The following is an 18,577-nucleotide window of genomic DNA, read 5'->3' on the forward strand; positions in this document are numbered from 1 at the left end:
GTATGCATATTTTTTTATGAGTTTTAGCTTATCTTTTTTATCCTTCTTAAAATATACCCCCATACCAAATCTATTGACCCACGTCTCAAAACTCACCGTTGTGTCCTTCAAAACACCTAAGCGCGGGTTTGCAAGGTGAACTAACTTGCACCTTGATTTTATTTTTCTCTTTTCATCCCAAAATTCTCGTCCAGGGAAGTTACGTAACACTTTTTTAGCGCTGCAACATGGGGCCAGATTTTTTTCTTCTTTTCATTCTTTAATTTGACACTCAACTAGCTAAGCTAAGTGTTTAGCTAAGTTCTATTTAGGATATAGCATCCTGTTTTTATGTTGATCTATTTACTAAAAGTTAAAACCCTAATTTTTTATTTTTTTCTGTGAAACAATACATTGGCCCTTAACTTATTTTTATATCGTTAGAAACAACTGTCCTGTGGTCTGTGAACTGTGTTTGTCATCTTAGTTTTAGTTAATGTCATTTGTAATTGTCATATTATTCATTCAAACAAAACAATGCTAATTTCTTGTATATTAAAACCTAGTTTATAAAGGTTTTGCATTTCATTACAATTTAATATACAAGAAATACCAAATATGGATAAGCTACTACGGCCAGACAGATTCGATGCAGTTCCTAACTCTCCTAGATCGTCTCAAGAATGGATGCATTGGAAAGCTACCTTTGAAAACTTTATTTCCTCTGTTTCAGAGGAGGAGAAATTCAAACTACTGGTAAATTACGCGAGCAACAATATCTATGAACTCATCTCTGATTGTAGAAAGTATTCTGAAGCCAAAAGTATTCTCGAAACAGCTTTTGTTAAACCCAAAAATGAAATTTTTGCCAGACATATCCTAATGACAAAAAACAACAAACTGGTGAAAATATAGGTCAATACGTTCAACATCTTAAAGTGCTTTCCAAAGACTGTAATTTTCTAGCCGTTTCTGCAGACCAAAATAGAGAAGATTATATAAGAGACTCTTTTATTAATGACATTCTTTCTAATGACATAAGACAACGTTTACTAGAAAACAACACTATTACTCTGCAAGATGCCATAGTGAAAGCCCAGTCTCTGGAGTCAGCTTCAAAACACTCTGAGGCTTATACAACTCCTGTATAAATTATTAATGCAATTTCTTCCGAAACCAGAGAGCACACTAATTATACTTCTGCTGCTGTGAAAAGTTGAAAATGTTACTTTAGTGGATCAACTGAAAGGCATACTCGTAGCCTATGCCTTGCTAGAGACAAAGTTTGTAAGAAATGCTCGAAAGTTGGACATTTTTCCAAGGTATGTAGGCTTCAGATGCCCAATTCAGTATCAGCTGCTGTTTTAGCTACTACTACATCTAGTTCCAATGTTAGAAATCTTGCTGCTGCCCCTCAATGCTTATCTAAAAGTGTTACTGAGATAAAGGTGAATGGAAATACAACTGAAAGTTTAATAGACACAGGTAGTTCTGAGTCATATATCAGTAAGAATTATGCATTGTCTATAAACGTGAAAACATTTAGAAGTCATGCAAGCATAATAATGGCTTCAACAGCACTCAGAACGACTATCTCAGGACACTGCTTTGTTAATTTAGAAATAAACGAACATTCCTATAAAAATGTCAAATTATCAATAATTCAAGATTTATGTGCTGATGTAGTTATAGGTCATGACTTGCTTAAACAACATTCTTCTCTAGAAATCACTTTTGCTGGCTTAAAAAATGCCTTTAGTTATTGATCGTATAGATAACATTTGTAGTTTGGCATACTTAAATATAGAGCCACCCAAATTATTCTCCAATCTATCAAATGATTGCAAACCGAGGGCAACTAAATCAAGAAAATTTTCAACTGAAGATAGAAAATTCATATCTGACGAGATACAGTATCTGCTATTGAATGGAATCATAGAAGAAAGCAACTCTCCTTGGCGTGCACAAGTACTTATTACAAAAAGTGAAACACACAAAAAGCGAATGGTGGTATATTATTCACAAACGATTAATAAATTTACTTACTTAGATGCCTATCCTCTCCCAGATGTTGAAGATATCGTTAGAAAAGTAGCAAGATATTCTGTCTTCAGTACTATTGATCTTAAAAATGCATACCATCAAATTCCAATCAAAAATGAAGAGAAAAAATACACTGCTTTTGAAGCCAACAGCCAACTATACCAATTTTGCCGGATTCCTTTTGGGGTAACCAACGGAGTGGCTTGTTTTCAAAGGGTTATCGATGGTATTATTAAATCCGAACATTTAAAAGGTGTATATGCATATCTTGATGACATTACGGTTTGTGGATTAAATCAACAACAACCTAATGAAAATCTTAATAAATTTATGGAAGTAGCGAAGAAATACAATCTAACAATAAATCAAAATAAAAGTTCTTATACACTAAATTCAATCAAACTTTTGGGTTATCAAATAGAAAATCAGACCTTAAAACCTGATTCTGAAAGACTTGAACCATTAAAGAAGTTACCCTTACCAAACGATTCACAATCACTAAAGAGAGCTGTCGGAATGTTTGCACATTATTCCAAATTTATCCCACAATTTTCAGAAAAGATACAAAAACTAGTCACATGCAATACTTTTCCTTTAACAGAACAAGCAGCTGAAGCTTTCCAAATTCTTAAATCTGAAATTATTTCTTCAGCCGTTACTACGATTGATGACAAGATTTTTTTATAGTTGAATCTGATGCTTCAGACTTTTGTATTGCTGCTTCTCTTAGCCAAGGAGGAAGACTTGTTGCTTTCTTTTCAAGAACCTTATCAAAAAGTGAAAGAAATCATTCATCAGTGGAAAAAGAGGCTTATACAATAGTGGAAGCTCTTAGAAAATGGAGACATTTCTTGATAGGTAAACATTTTCGACTTATAACTGATCGAAAGTCTGTCTTTTTTATGTTCAATATGCGCCACACTAGTAAGATAAAAAATGAGAAGATTATCAGATGGCTCCTTGAATTATCATGCTACAGTTTCGATATTCAGTACCGACCAGGAGTTGAGAATGTAGTGCCAGATACTTTCTCACGAGTGAGCTGTTCAATAAATCCTCGACCAAGTCTATTTGAACTACATCAATCCTTGTGTCATCCAGGAATCACCAGAATGGTCCATTGGATAAAGACACGTAACTTACCATATACTATGGATGAAGTCCGTGAAATGACCAATCGCTGTCCTATCTGTGCAGAAATAAAACCAAAGTTTTTGAAAACTCAAGGGAGATTAATTAAAGCTACTTCGCCTTTTGAAAGATTGTCTCTGGATTTTAAAGGACCGCTTCCATCTAGATCTCATAACAAATATATCCTAACAATTGTTGACGAATATTCTCGATTCCCCTTTGTATATCCATGTCAAGATGTTTCAGCGAAAACTGTTGTGAAGTGTCTTACAAACTTATTCTCTTTATTTGGAATGCCTAGTTATATCCATTCAGATCAAGGGGGGGCATTTATGTCTCAAGAAGTCAAAACATTGCTGCATTCACAAGGAATACCTAAAAGCCGAACAACATCTTACAATCCTGAAGGCAATGGCCAGACAGAAAGATATAATGGAATTATATGGAAAACTATTTAGCTCTTCATTCAATTCGTTCTCTTTTGTGTACATCTACAAACAGTACCCCTCATGAGCGAATGTTTCATCATTCCAGAAAAGCTATAAATGGAGCTGCGCTTCCTTCATGGTTGATAACCCACGGAAAAGTATTTATGAAAAAAAAATGTGAGGCAGTCCAAACATGAACCCCTCGTTGAAGAAGTACAGCTAATTGAAGCAAATCCAAACTATGCTGTTGTTAGACGTGAAGATGGTAAAGAAACAACAGTAGCCTTAAGACAACGCACCACGAGGAGATGCATCTCTACTGGACTGTGTTACTGGATCGGAATCTGCGGTTTCTAATGAACAGTTTATCAAAGATCCACCAAGCCCTAGATTGAGTATATGTGAGGAAAATCCAAATATTTCTCCTGTTAACGTTCTGGAAGATCAAGGTAATATTGAAAGTGTTTTAAAGGAAGAAAATAAAGACAGTCTTATTAGAAGAGGTACACTCCTGCTTACCTTAAAGACTTTGTTCAAAAATAAAGTTGGGGTGAATGTCCTGTGGTCTGTGAACTGTGTTTGTCATCTTAGTTTTAGTTAATGTCATATGTAATTGTCATGTTATTCATTAAAACAAAACAATGCTAATTTCTTGTATATTAAAACCTAGTTTATAAAGGTTTTGCATTTCATTACAACAACCACGTCTACATTCGAGGTAAATTTCTTAACAGCGGATGCGGTTGTTTCTGAACTTATAATTAGAATGATCGTTACCAAGGGAAAGAAATGAGAGAGAAAAGATTTTGTAATAACGTTTAAGGTTTTGTAACGTTTAAATAACCAGGGTAAATATTATCGATTTAATTTTAGATTATTTAAATTTTGGTGGTGAACAAGCTAGTACCAATTTGTGTTCCCATTTTTTTCCTTTCATTATTTTATTCGAGTTCAGTCTTTGCCAAATTGAGTTGACATATTTTTGTCGTTTTGTTTTTTGTTTTTTTTTTATTATTTGAATACCTGATTTTATATCGCCTTTTGTCAAATTCAAATTAATTTACGATTTCTTTAGTAAACAAAAAAGGGTCAATTAAGCCCATACTTGACTTTCATGGTTGTGTTCGTAACGAACAGCTGGGATAATTATATCTTTATACGGTACAGGCTACCCTGACTGAATTTACGGTGTGTTTATCTTAAATGAATTCGTACAAAATGTTTCGTAACATGTTTTAATAAATATTTATAATAACCTGTATACAGTACAAAAATAGTTTCTTAATCACGATGGCTTATATACATAAAGACTAAAATTTGAGGAAAGGATATTAAAGATTTCAAATGAATGACGTGCTTGTTATGAGACGCTACTTGAAAAATTATCATTTTAATGCTTAATCTTAACCAAATTAGGAGAAATGCGAAAGTTGTAACAAGTCTCACTATCTTAAATAATTAAGCTAAAAACAAAAAAAAAACAATTATTTTTATAGTTTTTATTGTATCTATCTAATTCTATTTATAGTACACAACCACTTCTTTCAACAAGTTCCTTTGGACACTGTACTTGAGTAAACGTCACATCGGGGTTAGAAACGCCTTCCATAAATGTAAACCGCCACTTGCATCCTGGTTGTAAAACTTCGGGAAGTTCGTTACACTCTTCTTCACTATGAACTCCTCCGTATAAATCACCCCAACCGGTACTTGGAGCGTTCCACTGAGCCGTACAACCTTGGGGGAATAAACCTACTCCACCTAAAATAAATACAATAGTTAGTTATAATAAATAAACAAAATGACAAACTGTTTATGCAAGCTTTTCGAAAGCTATATATTTATATATGGCAAATTATTAATTGTCGTACCAGCAGTAATTTTTCGCATTTCGTGATACTTAATCCGTTAACAAATAGGGAATCTGCGAATTATTTTCAAAAGAGGATTTAAGTCAACAGAATTCCAAGCTAACAACTCTGGATGTGAATTAAAAACTACAATATAACTGTGGTACCACTGTACTCTCCTCATAGACATGTTTTAAAATAAAAAACTATAATCATTTGATTATGTAACGGAGGGACAAAGATTTATCTTTAGATCTGATTTTAAAACAAAACCTGTTTATTGGGGTTTCACGTTAACAATAACTAGAGCCGAGCAGTTACTAAAAGAAATGATATGAGTAAACTATGTAAACAAGATACAAACTCTAACAGAAATTTTAGTAATTTTATCAGTTGTAATAAGCGGCATTGTGTCTAACTACCTAGAAGTAGAAGAGGTATACAATATGGGCTCAGATCATTCGCCGTTTTTCAAAACGTATACTATACAATATTCAACTAGTTGCTTCGGATAACACACCAGTTATCACTACCAGAACCAAAGAAAACAAATACCCAAAAGAAATAACTAATTTAATAACCACAAAAAGAATATTGTGTCGTGTTTGCCAACAAACTCTGAATTTTGCATATGAACTGAACTTGAATAATTCTACTGGCATTTTAAATAGGAAATCAAACACATAAAATAAGATTTTCTAAACAGTTACCTTAGTTAAACCATTAAATCAGTACTGAGAAGACTATCTATAACTTGCGCTGAACCGCTATAAAAAACTCAAAAGATCAATAATTATACTGAGTGCTTCCATTAGAAACAACCATGAAGTTAGATCCGCAGTAATAAACAAAAAGTTAAAATATATACAGATTAACTAGAAAGTACTTTTCAACCACATTATGAAAAATAATTTCATGAAATTAAAATAAGTATTGAAATACGAAGAATTAAATCCCCTTAAAGAAATTCTTAAAGAAGGAAGATCTAAAAAAAATCCAGAATATGTATCCAAAAATCCTAATATCTGGACTTTTATTTTATTACTTTTTTATCTCTTGAAGAAAACCTTTTCTTTTCGTTAGCCGTCTGTTTTAAACTTGTCTTACTACAGCCAATTAGCTTCTTTTACATCTTTTATTTATTCATAATACCTATTTCATTAAGTTCTGCTGCTTTTTAATAGCATTATATTTTATCAGATTATCTTGATTACAAAAATGTGGAACTTTCTATATAAAACGTTTTATAACTATTGCTATTCATATTAGTAAAGTTCAACAATGTTAATATGCAATATTTCGTACACATTCATGTTTTTAAATTTGATTCTCGAGTAGATATTAAGTAGAATGTTCAATCATCTTTCGTAGATCGTTTACACTTTTGTGTATAAAATAGATTTTTACATAAATATTACTTTGAAGTTTTCATATTTTGTCCATTGCTTAGGCTGTGGGGCATAAGATGACAATTTAAAAAAATCGTAATTATAGAAACTTACCTCCAGGGATACCGAGATCAAATTGGTTTGTCTGATATTCCACACCAGAATTAGTGACTTGGACCAAAAATTGCTTTCCTTTCAGTTGACCTTCAAAATTAAGTAACATGCAAGAACAACACATGCTATAGTCAATACCGCCGGTAAAGGAAGCAGAAGCAAAACCATAAGATAAAGTGGAGTTAATCATAAACGGTTGGTTGTTGTTACATGTAAAAGCACTACCTTTATCACATCCTAAAACAAAAAATTGTTGATTTCAGAACAAAAAATATATCTTAGAAATTGCTTACCAGAGGGATCACTAGCTGAAGTCACAGTTTCTCCATCACTTTTGCACGACTTAATAGGTTTTTTATCGGGCGTGTCGATATTGTCTACCCAAGCACATGACGGTTTGCAGCAATCCCAGTATCTAGTGGTAATTCCTTTCCCGCTTAAACCATTGGGAACTTTGATGATATCTGGAGAGACTTCACTCTTGATGGTTGTTGCTAAAAAGTTACACTTTTATGTATTGTTTATATGAACACAATCTATAGTGTGATTACTCTTGTATTAGGGCATACTATATAAGTAATATTGAATGAGGGGAGAAGTACTAAAATGGTGTAGGTATTCTTGTATTATGAGAATACTATACGCGTAGACTTAAATAAGAACTTAAGAGGACAAGTACCATAAAGCAAAATTTTTATGACAGTCCAAATACTGAATATTGTAATTTGACTTCATAAACTTTAAATATATACTTAGTAAAAAACATTAAAATCAAATATATATATATATATATATATATATATATATATATATATATATATATATATATATATATATATATATACATATTATTATAAAATTAGTATTTCTTCGGTTTAGGTTCACTAAAATATATATTACATATGGAACTAGATTTTATTTTCCATAGTAATCAACGTTTCGGCAGAAAACCCTTGCCTTTGTCAAGATTCAAAACGTAAAACGGGACACAGACATTAATGAACAGTTCATTAATGTTCATTAATGTCTGTGTCAGAACAACACCAGAATCTCTTGAAAAGGTCAGAAAATTTATTGCTGAATTACCAGTTCGAGAATGGCATTATACAAAATCTGATAGCCGTAATAGAAAATACCTGGACCCTAATCTATCAATCACTAAACTACATAAAAATTTCAACAAACATTCTGATAATAGAGTCTCATATGTGATTTTTTCGAAGGTTTTAATGAAGAATTTAACATTTCATTTGGATATACAAGAAAGGATATATGCAACACCTGTACAAAATGCGTAGTTAATATAAGGCAAGCTGATCTGGAATCTAATGAGAAAACCTTAAAAACATTTAAAAGGGATAAGGATATTCATCTTAGAAAAGAAGATGTTTTTAAAAAACAATTAGCTGAAGTTCAAAAATCAACTGACTCTTCTGAAATGATTATATTATTATGATAATTTTTCGACTGTTCTAACAACCATTCAAATTTCGTCATTTTGTGTCATGTGGAACAATTTCACCCAATCATGTCAACATTAGACTGATAATTGCATTCAGTGCAATTTTCAATCCCTATGACAACACGATCGAGTTTGACAACTTCATCCAAATAAATTTCAAAATGTCACGTTTCGGCAATGAGAATGTTCAAAGTATAAATGCGCTAATCAAAGAAAAAATTCCCAGAAATACAACCTACAGTCACAAATATATTTGGGGAATATTCATGGAATTTTGCTGCGGACGAGAATATGAGTTGAATGAACATAGGAGCTTAGAAGAATTGGCGTTGATACTAAAAGATTGGGCCGTCAATATGAGAATTTGAAATATATTTTTAAATATAAATTTATATAAATTTTTTTTTTCGAAAAATTATCCGCCGAATATCCCTCGGACATTGATGAATGCCTCATAATTTCACAACAAATTTCTCAAGCTCGTTCCTTGGTAACAGCACGAAGCCGAAGGCTGAGTACCTTTCGATTGTCATAAGATTATCTCGTCTGTTATCAATGTCCTAGGGATATTACTACTGAAAATAACCTGCCTTTACCTGTAACTAATGCACAAGATGAATATTATATTAGTCAGTTATGGTTGTACTCCACAAGGAAACTAAGTTCCTGTAGGTGGCTGTATACCATATATCACAAAAAATTTATTTAAAAATCCTTTATAAAAGGTATTTAATTATGTTCCATTTTCCATCATCAGTGTGTCTAGGTGTACATGTTTTGAGCCACTAAATATTTGGATAAAAACCCGTTAAATGTTATTAATTTGAATTTAGGTTACATTATTGGATCTTATATGTTATGATGTTATAGTTACAATTGGAATTGATAACATGGCATGCCATGTTATCAATTCCATATACATATATATATATATATATATATATATATATATATATATATATATATATATCTATTATATAGTATATATGGCGTTTGATGGAGTAGATCGACAAAAGATGTTAAAGCAACTATCTATGTTAGGGATACCCAATAAGTTGGTTAAACTTATACGAATGACTCTGGAGGGTTCCAAAGCTATGGTGAGAATAGATGGAGATATGACGCAGGCCTTTGATATTGAAAATGGAGTTAGACAAGGGGATGCCTTATCAACAACACTTTTTAATCTAACTTTAGAAGCTGTTGTTAGAAAACTGGATATAAACGGCTGTATTAATACAAGATCTATGCAAATATGCGCATATGCGGATGATGTTGCCATAATAAGCCGCAACAAAAGTGTATTAAGCGAAAAAGTTATAGAACTGAAACGAGAAACTGCTACGTTTGGTCTATATATAAATGAAAGTAAAACAAAATATATGGAGTGCACAAAATCGAATGAACATGAGAATCTGAAGGTAGACAACCATACCTACAAATATGCCTCCACTTTTCCCTACCTAGGCTCAATAATAAATGACAACAACAACATCAGTCAAGAAATACAAGCACGGATTCTTAGCGGTAATAAGTGCTTTTATGCATACAAAGACTTAATGAAAAGTAAGTTACTGAATCGTGAGTCTAAGCTGAGAATCTACAAAACAGTAATTAGACCAGTGGTCACATATGGATGTGAAACGTGGACCCTCTCAACCACTGATGAAAATCAACTAAGAATATTTGAGCGCAAAATACTAAGGAAGATATTTGGACCAACCCAATGCAGCGATGGTTCGTGGAGAATTAAAATGAATCACGAGCTGGATGAACTAATGCAGAGCGCAGATATTGTCAGATTTGTAAAGTCACAAAGACTAAACTGGCTTGGTCACCTAGAAAGAATGCCAGATAATCGAGCTGTAAAAGTAGTCCAGAGATGGAAGCCCCAAGGAAACAGAACAAGAGGAAGGCCCCGTAAAAGATGGATAGACGACGTAGATAGGGATCTTAAAACCATGAACATCAGGCAGTGGCGAAGGAAAGTATCCGACAGGGCAGAATGGAAGAACATTGTTAAGCAGGCCAAGACTCACAAAGGGTTGTAGCGCCATTAGAAGAAGAAGAAGATATAGTATATATATATATATATATATATATATATATATATATATATATATATATATATATATATATTATATAGTGTATATATATATATATATATATATATATATATATATATATATATATATATATATATATATTATATAGTGTATATATATATATATATATATACGTCTTCATAACAAGGCGAGATCCGATTAAATCGAGGACAACCCGAGATCCACCAATAGGAAATTAATTATTTGAGTATATTGTTCATAACTATATTTATAATTAACATATTAATCATGGCACACTTAGAGGGGAAAAGATTTTTAAACTTAAATTTTTCTGATAAATTAAAAGCGAAACGAGATCCGTAGCTGAAAAGGGAAGGGGAAGACTTATATACAAAATTTTAGATATTTTCCGATCAACGCGAGATCCCACACTGTTGCCAGCTCTAAAGGGTATTAGTCGAGCGACCAGAGCTCGTCTTGTATTGCATATTTCCTACTCAAGGAGTAAAGTAATTTGCGGTTACGGTGTTTTATATTTTATAAATGTCTCGAGGGCAGCGGTTAGTTGAATTAGTGAAACAAAATTCAAAGATAACAAAAGGTAAGTAATGATTATAATTTTTCTGTATATAATCAAATAATTCAACATAAACTTTATAAACCGAATAACTAAAATGCTCTGTTTTATTGAATTTGTTGAATTCTATTCTCAAAGCTATTTTTGTTTATTATTTATGTACAAAATTAAAAAAGGGAAATTATTTAAAATTAACAGTTTATCTGTATAAGAAAAGCTATCATTGTAACATTCTAATCGTGTTTTTACATAAAAATATTAGTTTTGCACAAGAGTAAATACGTTCCATATAGTAGAGTAAATCGACTGACAAAAATTTATTATTTACTTATTTGTCAATAAATTTGTTCTGTCTTAAATTAACTATGCTGTGGCTTTTTAAATGTTGTAATTTTTTAGATATTGGTAAGTAAGAAGTTCTCACTGTGATTTGTTTTAAATAATTCCCTTGACTTTAGTAGACTGATTTATTTTCTTTTTTTAATAGGTCAGCACTTCGAAGGGCAAAAGTGTAGAATGTTGTCTGCGGAAAGGAAGGGTGTGGAACAAGAGAGACCGCTGCCTATACTGCAGTTTGAACGTAACAAATTTTTCGAGGCATATTTTTAGAAAACATCCTAAAGAGGAGAGTGTTTTAAAAATAACCATGTTACCCAAAAGAGATATTGCTAGAAAGCATATATTTTCATATTTGCATGCAGCCGATACCATTAGACCTGTCCAGAGACCTTCGTCTTTTTCAAATTCTAATACTGTATCAGCAGATTACTTACCCTGTATATACTGCAAAGGTTTATATAAACAAAAATCCCTGAAGCGACATGCAAAAAAATGTTATTACAATAAGGAAAACAAAGCAGGAATTAAATATGCAAGTGAAGGCCAAACCATGCTTTCATTCACAGAATCTCGAAAGAGATTTTTGGATAAATTAAGATTGAAATCTGAAATTTTTAATTCGATGCAGGCTGATCGAATTTCATTAAATGGAAAGGGAGATGTAATAATATGCCAATATGCGGAAGATTACTTAAGAAAGCATAAAAGGACCCATATAAGAAGTGCTGTTTCAAATAAAATTCGTGAATTAGGCAGATTGTTAATTCCTTTACAAGATTTGTATGGCATTAATACTATGATAGAAGCACTTAAAGCTGAACTACGCCCAACTGGTTTGATAGACGTACAAATGCGAACGGCAGACGACTCTGTGCTTATCTCGAAAACAAAAACAACACCACTGTAGCGGGTCCAATGGACCCAACATGCTTCCATGGAGAACTTCCCTCGCACATAGACTTAGCAATTCTACACAATATAGGGCAACAATACGGAATAAAATCAATAAATGAAGGCGATTCCACACATAACGTAATCGTCATGACCCTAGGCGCAGTGGAACTAAATCCACTGCAGCCCCATCAAATAAAGAAAACAAACTGGCCTAACTTCAGAAAAGTATTGAGCGAAACCATCAGGGCAATCCCAACAATTAACAACATAGAAGAACTCGAAGAAAGTATAACAAGATTAGAACAAACAATAATAAATGCCATCGATGCCAGCTCAAACACGGAAACAAAGACAACACAAAAAGGAAGATTCCAAGAAATATCAAATGAGCTAAAAGATCTCATTAAAGAAAAGAATAGGAAAAGAAGAAGAGCACAAAGAACAAGAAATCAAGAAGACAAAAGAATTGCTAATGAACTAGACAGAGAAGTCAAAAGAAATCTAAACGAACACAGAAGTGAATATTGGGACAAATATATCCAAGAATTAAACCCGAATAAATCTGCATTCCGGAAAGTATCAAAAATACTCAGAAAGGATAAAAAACCCATACCGCCCCTACACGGAGAAAATGGAATGGTATATACCGAACAAGAAAAAGTTGAAGTAATGCGAAATACACTCGAATCCAATAATATGAAAAACTTTCACCCGGCAGAAGACCTAGACTTCACGGAGGAAGTAGAAAGAATACGCTTAAGAAGAAGAAAAGGCATAATAGGCCTAGAACACACAAGTCCAGAAGAAAGAGGCAGGTGTGCCACAGGGAGCGGTGTTATCTCCGTACCTATATACCATATATACAGCAGACACACCCAGTGATCACAAAACACTGCTCAGCCTATACGCAGATGATACGGCAATTGCAACGAGCAATAGAAACGTAAATTTCGCAACAAGAGACTTACAACGCTTTCTAAATCGATTACATGCATGGTGTATAAAGTCGAAAATAGCACTCAACCCGGAAAAAACACAGGCCGTCATGTTTAGAAAAAGGAGACAAATACCAAACATGGAACTAAGTCTAGCTAATGAAAACGTAGAATGGAGCAATCAAGCTTAATACCTAGGAGTTACCCTTGATCACAAGCTCACATTTACTGAACACGTGAACCAAGTAGTTTATAAAGCAAAACTAACAAAGATACAACTTGCCCCATTAATAGGCAGAAAAAGCAAGCTAAATTTCTTCACAAAAATAAGGGTAGCAAATAGCATAATCCTTCCAACGTTAACTTACGCATCAGCAGCGTGGGGACATACCTGTAAATCAAACAGGAAGAAACTACAAGTAGCACAAAACCAGCTAATTAGAGAAGCACTAAACGTACCGAGATATGTACCACTAAGGTACCTATACAGAGATACAAAGCAGAAAAGAATCCTTCATACAATGAACGAAAAGCCATACGAGATCTTCAACGAAATAAGAAACCACCCCAACAGAAAGCTGAGAGAGCTAACGGATTATGATGCAAATATCAGGACGACACATAGACGACCTAAACAACAGATAGCTGGATATGTCCCAATAGCATAAAGACATATGAGGATTGAAATAGGCACAGAGTAGTCAAAGGCAACGCGGGTTAGGAGTAGAAAAAAAAAAGGTAAGAACTGGGGTCTTGGCATTTCCGGACACCAGGCCTTGCTCACCAAAAAAATATCTTAGTTTTAGTCTTAGTATTAGTATAAAAATCGGGAAAATACCTTCTAACACCGCGAATAAATTATAGTGGCAAGAAATAGTTTAGTACCTATTCATAGTTTTCCGGGTCTTCAACTCACAATCTGCGCGATACTGACCCTGTCGCACACACATATGCACCAAGCGAGAGTACAAAGAGAACCATAAGTTCTCTTCGTACAGCCAAAATTTTGGCTTAGGCCCTTAAGGCAGGTCTATTTGGGAGACCAGCACCGCGATTTTCTGAGCATCGAGGCCATGTGCGACAAGCATGGGCTCGGTGGCCAGACCAGTCGGGTGCCCAGCTGGCGAGGAGAACAAATTAAATTTTGCCAAATCGGCAGCTGAGTGACCGAACACACACTTTCCCTGTGCGGAGGGACACCAACTTAGGTTGGTGCCTCTCCGTGCAGGGCACACACTTTTTTAGGGACAACAGTCCAAAGTAATGCTAACAGCAAAGTAAACTCAGTAACGTAATTAGGGAGAAAAGCTTTCTAGATACCCCTTGATTTTAGGTGGCCTAACCACAACCATGTAGATACGGAGGGTGTTGTTTATTACCCAAATCGCCCGACGTAAAGTTCATAAGCCTTCACTGCATATGTCAGACGTAGTAAAGGGGTGGAGGAAAAACCTGGGGGTCACATAGGTACTAAACCAGAATGATTGATTCTTCTGAAGCGAGACCCGTTTGATCTTCGGACATGTGGATCCCACTGACTAGCAGTGGTATACACATGTCACTAGGGGTTGAGTTGAACGCCTCGCGTGTGTGTGTGTATTTGACGTACAGTGTCCAAGTTTAGCAGAAATTAACTACATATATTGAAAAATATTCCCTTGGAATCTCAATATAGTACGTGAACAGCATAGTTGGTCCCTTAATTATAAATGATATGCAAAATAGATTTGTGTTAATAACTCTCAATCAAATTGAAAGCGGTTGGGTTTATTTTATAGGTCTTTTAAAAGCGATTAAAATAAATTTTTAACATTTTTTGTAAAACGAAGAATGGAGAAGACATATAAGAAAAATTGTAAAAAATAATACTATAAATAAACAATATTCCGATACGACGTCTAGTTCTCGAGATATTTGACAACCGCCTTTCTGGACAGAGCTCTTTAATAATGTATATATTATAATTCAAACCAGAAATAAGAAGAGGGGAGGGAGAGAGCTGACTGTAAAATTCATTTGCGATGTTGCCAAGTTTACCGGATCTCGGGTTGTCTACAAAATGTATATTTAGCATATACACAACGGATCACTCGCCCTGACCTCTACAGCGAATTTCGTGGAACTACTGCAATATAAAATTCGCCAAAAGGGGTGCAAAATGAGGTCCAGACAAAAATCGATTTCCTTGTACCCCCATCATTGTTACATCGAGATATCACTATATACACGTGAATACAAGGTGAGATCCAAAATCGGATCTCGCCTTGCAAAATGGATCTCATCTTGTATAGCTTATGATACAAACGGATCTCGCATTGATATGAAGACATATATATATATATATATATATATATATATATATATATATATATATATATATATATATATATATATATATATTATATAGTATATATATATATATACACTCGCGATCATAAAATCCGGGTCATCTTGAAAATTTCAAGTTTCTTAAATATTTTTGCCTCTGGTGCAGTAATTACCTTTTTTTTTGGCTAATGTATTTTTTATTTGTCATCAATGTTTGTTTTGAAAGAAAAAAAAATGGTTTTTTATTGTTTTTATTGAAAAAAAAAAAACAGAAAACAAATCAAATTGTTGATAAAACAGACATACGAAAAAAAAAAAAATGGAAAATACAGAACGTGGTAAAAAATCAGTGAAATTTCAATGACCAATATCGTGTATTGCCTCCCCTTGCTCTAATAACCTCTTGCAGACGACGGGGCATATTCTCAATTTTTCTCCGGATTACATGTTATGGTATGTTATTTCACTCTCTCACTAACAGATCCTTAAGCTCCTGTGCGTTGTTAGGAGGAGGTGTATGGGTTTGAATACAATTTTCAAATCGTCCCAGAGATGTTCGATGGGATTCAGGTCCGGAGACCTAGCTGGCCAGGGTACCCTCGTAATTCCAACTTCGTCCAAGTATTACATACTGATCCTGGAAACGCGCTGTCGCACGTTGTCCTGCATAAAAACAGCGTTTTCTCCAAGCCCTGCCATGTTGGGCATAATATGTTCTTCCGGAATCTCCGTAATGTACCTTCGTGCAGTTAGGGACCCATTTTCGATGAAGGGTAATTCTGTGTGGAAGTCGGAAGATATACCTCCCCAAGCCATGACCGAGCCTCCACCAAATGGCATTCTTGAAGCAATGCGAGCTTGTGAAAATCGTTCACCGGATCTCCTCCAAACTCTTACACGTCAATTCGATCCAGTTAGGCAGAAACGGGATTCATCTGAGAATAACACTTTGCTACAATCGTTAATTCCCCAATGCGCGTATTGTCGAGCAAAAGCTAGTCGTGCAACTCGAGGTACCCGGCGAAGTGGCGGTCCTCTACCCATTACCCGAGAAGATAGTCAAGAAGAACGAAGTCTTCTTCTGTCTGTTGCAACACTAAAATTGCGATTTCGTACTTCCTCTAGACGATTGTGATGCATAACCGCAGTTGAGGTCCGGTTTCGTAAAGCCTGAAACACAAGGAAACGGTCATCTAGTGCCTTGGTCATTCTTCTTCGTCCAGAGCCAGGTCGCCTGGTTAGCAAACTTGCCTCCTGAAAGCGTTGAAGCACTCGTTGAACCGTAGAAAGGCTTACGCCAACAGTTCTTGAGACTTGCCGTTGAGTGTGACTGTCTTCCAGAAGTGCAACAACTTGTGCCGTTTCAAACAGCCAAAGGCATTTTTGTTAAAAAATAAGCACTAATAATGGCACTAATAAACACTAATGGTGGCAATAATAAACGTTTGTCCGTTGCATTTGAACAGAAAGTCGAAGTATAAACGAGACATTTAAAACAAGCGGAGTTACAGGTAGCGTTCATTTTGGGAAGTGTGCACTTTGCCGCGAAATCGGCACTATTGGAATTCTTTGTTACAAAGGAAACCGCAACAATTCTCAGAAACATGCATTAGTTTGTATTTGTGTTATTATTATTTACGATAAAGCTCGTTAAAAATGAAATATCGGTGATTTTCAAGGTGACCCGGATTTTATGATCGTACCATATTGGTACCATATATATATATATATATATATATATATATATATATATATATATATATGGTACCAATAGTACCAATATGCCCAACTTATAGTGAAAGAAAAAATCGAGGGAAAGAGAGGCCTAGGAAGGAAAAGACTATCGTGGCTCAGAAACATCCGATAATGGACAGGGCTAAATTATGAACAGCTAATAAGAACAGCTGAAGATAGAGAAGAGTTTAAAATTGTAGTAGCCAACCTCCATTGAGGAGAGGGCACTTTAAGGAGAAGAATATATATGTATTCGTCATTTTTCGAAATACATGTGCATATTAAAAATCGTTGATAATATCAACGATTATTATATATATACATATATTATATGGTAATACTAAAGAAAAGATAAAATAAATCAAAATTAAAATTGGGTGTTGCTAAGTAAAAATATATTATGAAGATAAACAATACAAATATTTATTTAATAAATAATAACTTACCCACAGCTAATACTAAAAATATAGGTAAAGGAATCATCTTGTAATATATATATTATTCTTGTGTTTTAAGCTATTTATAAGAAAAGTGAGAATTATCTTGAGTGTTTGAGCAGAATTATCTTTATGTTTTGAGATGTGTTTAAGTGTAAGCTTTTGTTTCAACCTCAAGATATAATCAATTTTTTAAATTGTTTTACAAGTTATCTTAAGATTTAAAAACCTTAATATTTTAATATAAATTATGTATGAACCTTTCAAAATTGGATTTTAAATAATATAAGTGGACTTGGAAAAAGTTATTGAAGCATATTTAATACGTAATAATTATATATAACAGGTAATAAGATTATAGACCTTATAAGTTTTTTTAAACATCTCTACACTACCGGAAAATTTTCAATATTTTTTTTCATACTTCTTCCAATTATGGCGTTTCGTACAGGGTGACTTATTATTTTGGATTTGCCTCAACAATCGTACCCTTATTGTATTCTCTCTTTTATCATAAATTATTGATGACAGACATAGACTAAGTCCTAAAAATTCCATTCTTAATTTTTCCTTTTTTCACAAGGAAAATTTTCAGTTACCATCCAGAATCCATTCAGACAAGGTCTGAGAGTCAGCAACAACTCCTATTGGGAGTCTTACGTTGCCATGCAGGGTATGTGTAAAATACTTAACATCACAACATATTTTCAACAATAATGTAACACACAACAAATTTTGTAAGAATTTTTACCCAGATATTTAGTGGCCTAACTCATGTATACCTGGTAATAATACACTGATGATGGACTTTTTAGTCCGAAAATGTTCTGTGATCTAGCTCAAAAGAGTATTTTTAATTATATTCGTTTTAT

General features: G+C 33.8%; 1 protein-coding gene across 1 annotated transcript; it reads right to left on the bottom strand.

The window, feature by feature from the left end:
- Positions 1–5,065: 5,065 nt before the first annotated feature.
- LOC140434753 (endoglucanase-like) lies at positions 5,066–17,856 on the bottom strand. The gene is made up of 4 exons (XM_072523250.1): positions 17,715–17,856; positions 7,227–7,427; positions 6,934–7,170; positions 5,066–5,342 (listed from the first exon to the last, which is right to left on the bottom strand). The coding sequence occupies exons 1-4, from the start codon at positions 17,749–17,751 to the stop codon at positions 5,104–5,106; spliced, it is 714 nt and encodes a 237-aa protein (XP_072379351.1). The 5' UTR covers positions 17,752–17,856; the 3' UTR covers positions 5,066–5,103.
- Positions 17,857–18,577: the final 721 nt, after the last annotated feature.

Source organism: Diabrotica undecimpunctata, chromosome 2 (assembly GCF_040954645.1).
Source record: "Diabrotica undecimpunctata isolate CICGRU chromosome 2, icDiaUnde3, whole genome shotgun sequence".
Taxonomy (NCBI): Eukaryota; Metazoa; Arthropoda; class Insecta; order Coleoptera; family Chrysomelidae; genus Diabrotica; species Diabrotica undecimpunctata.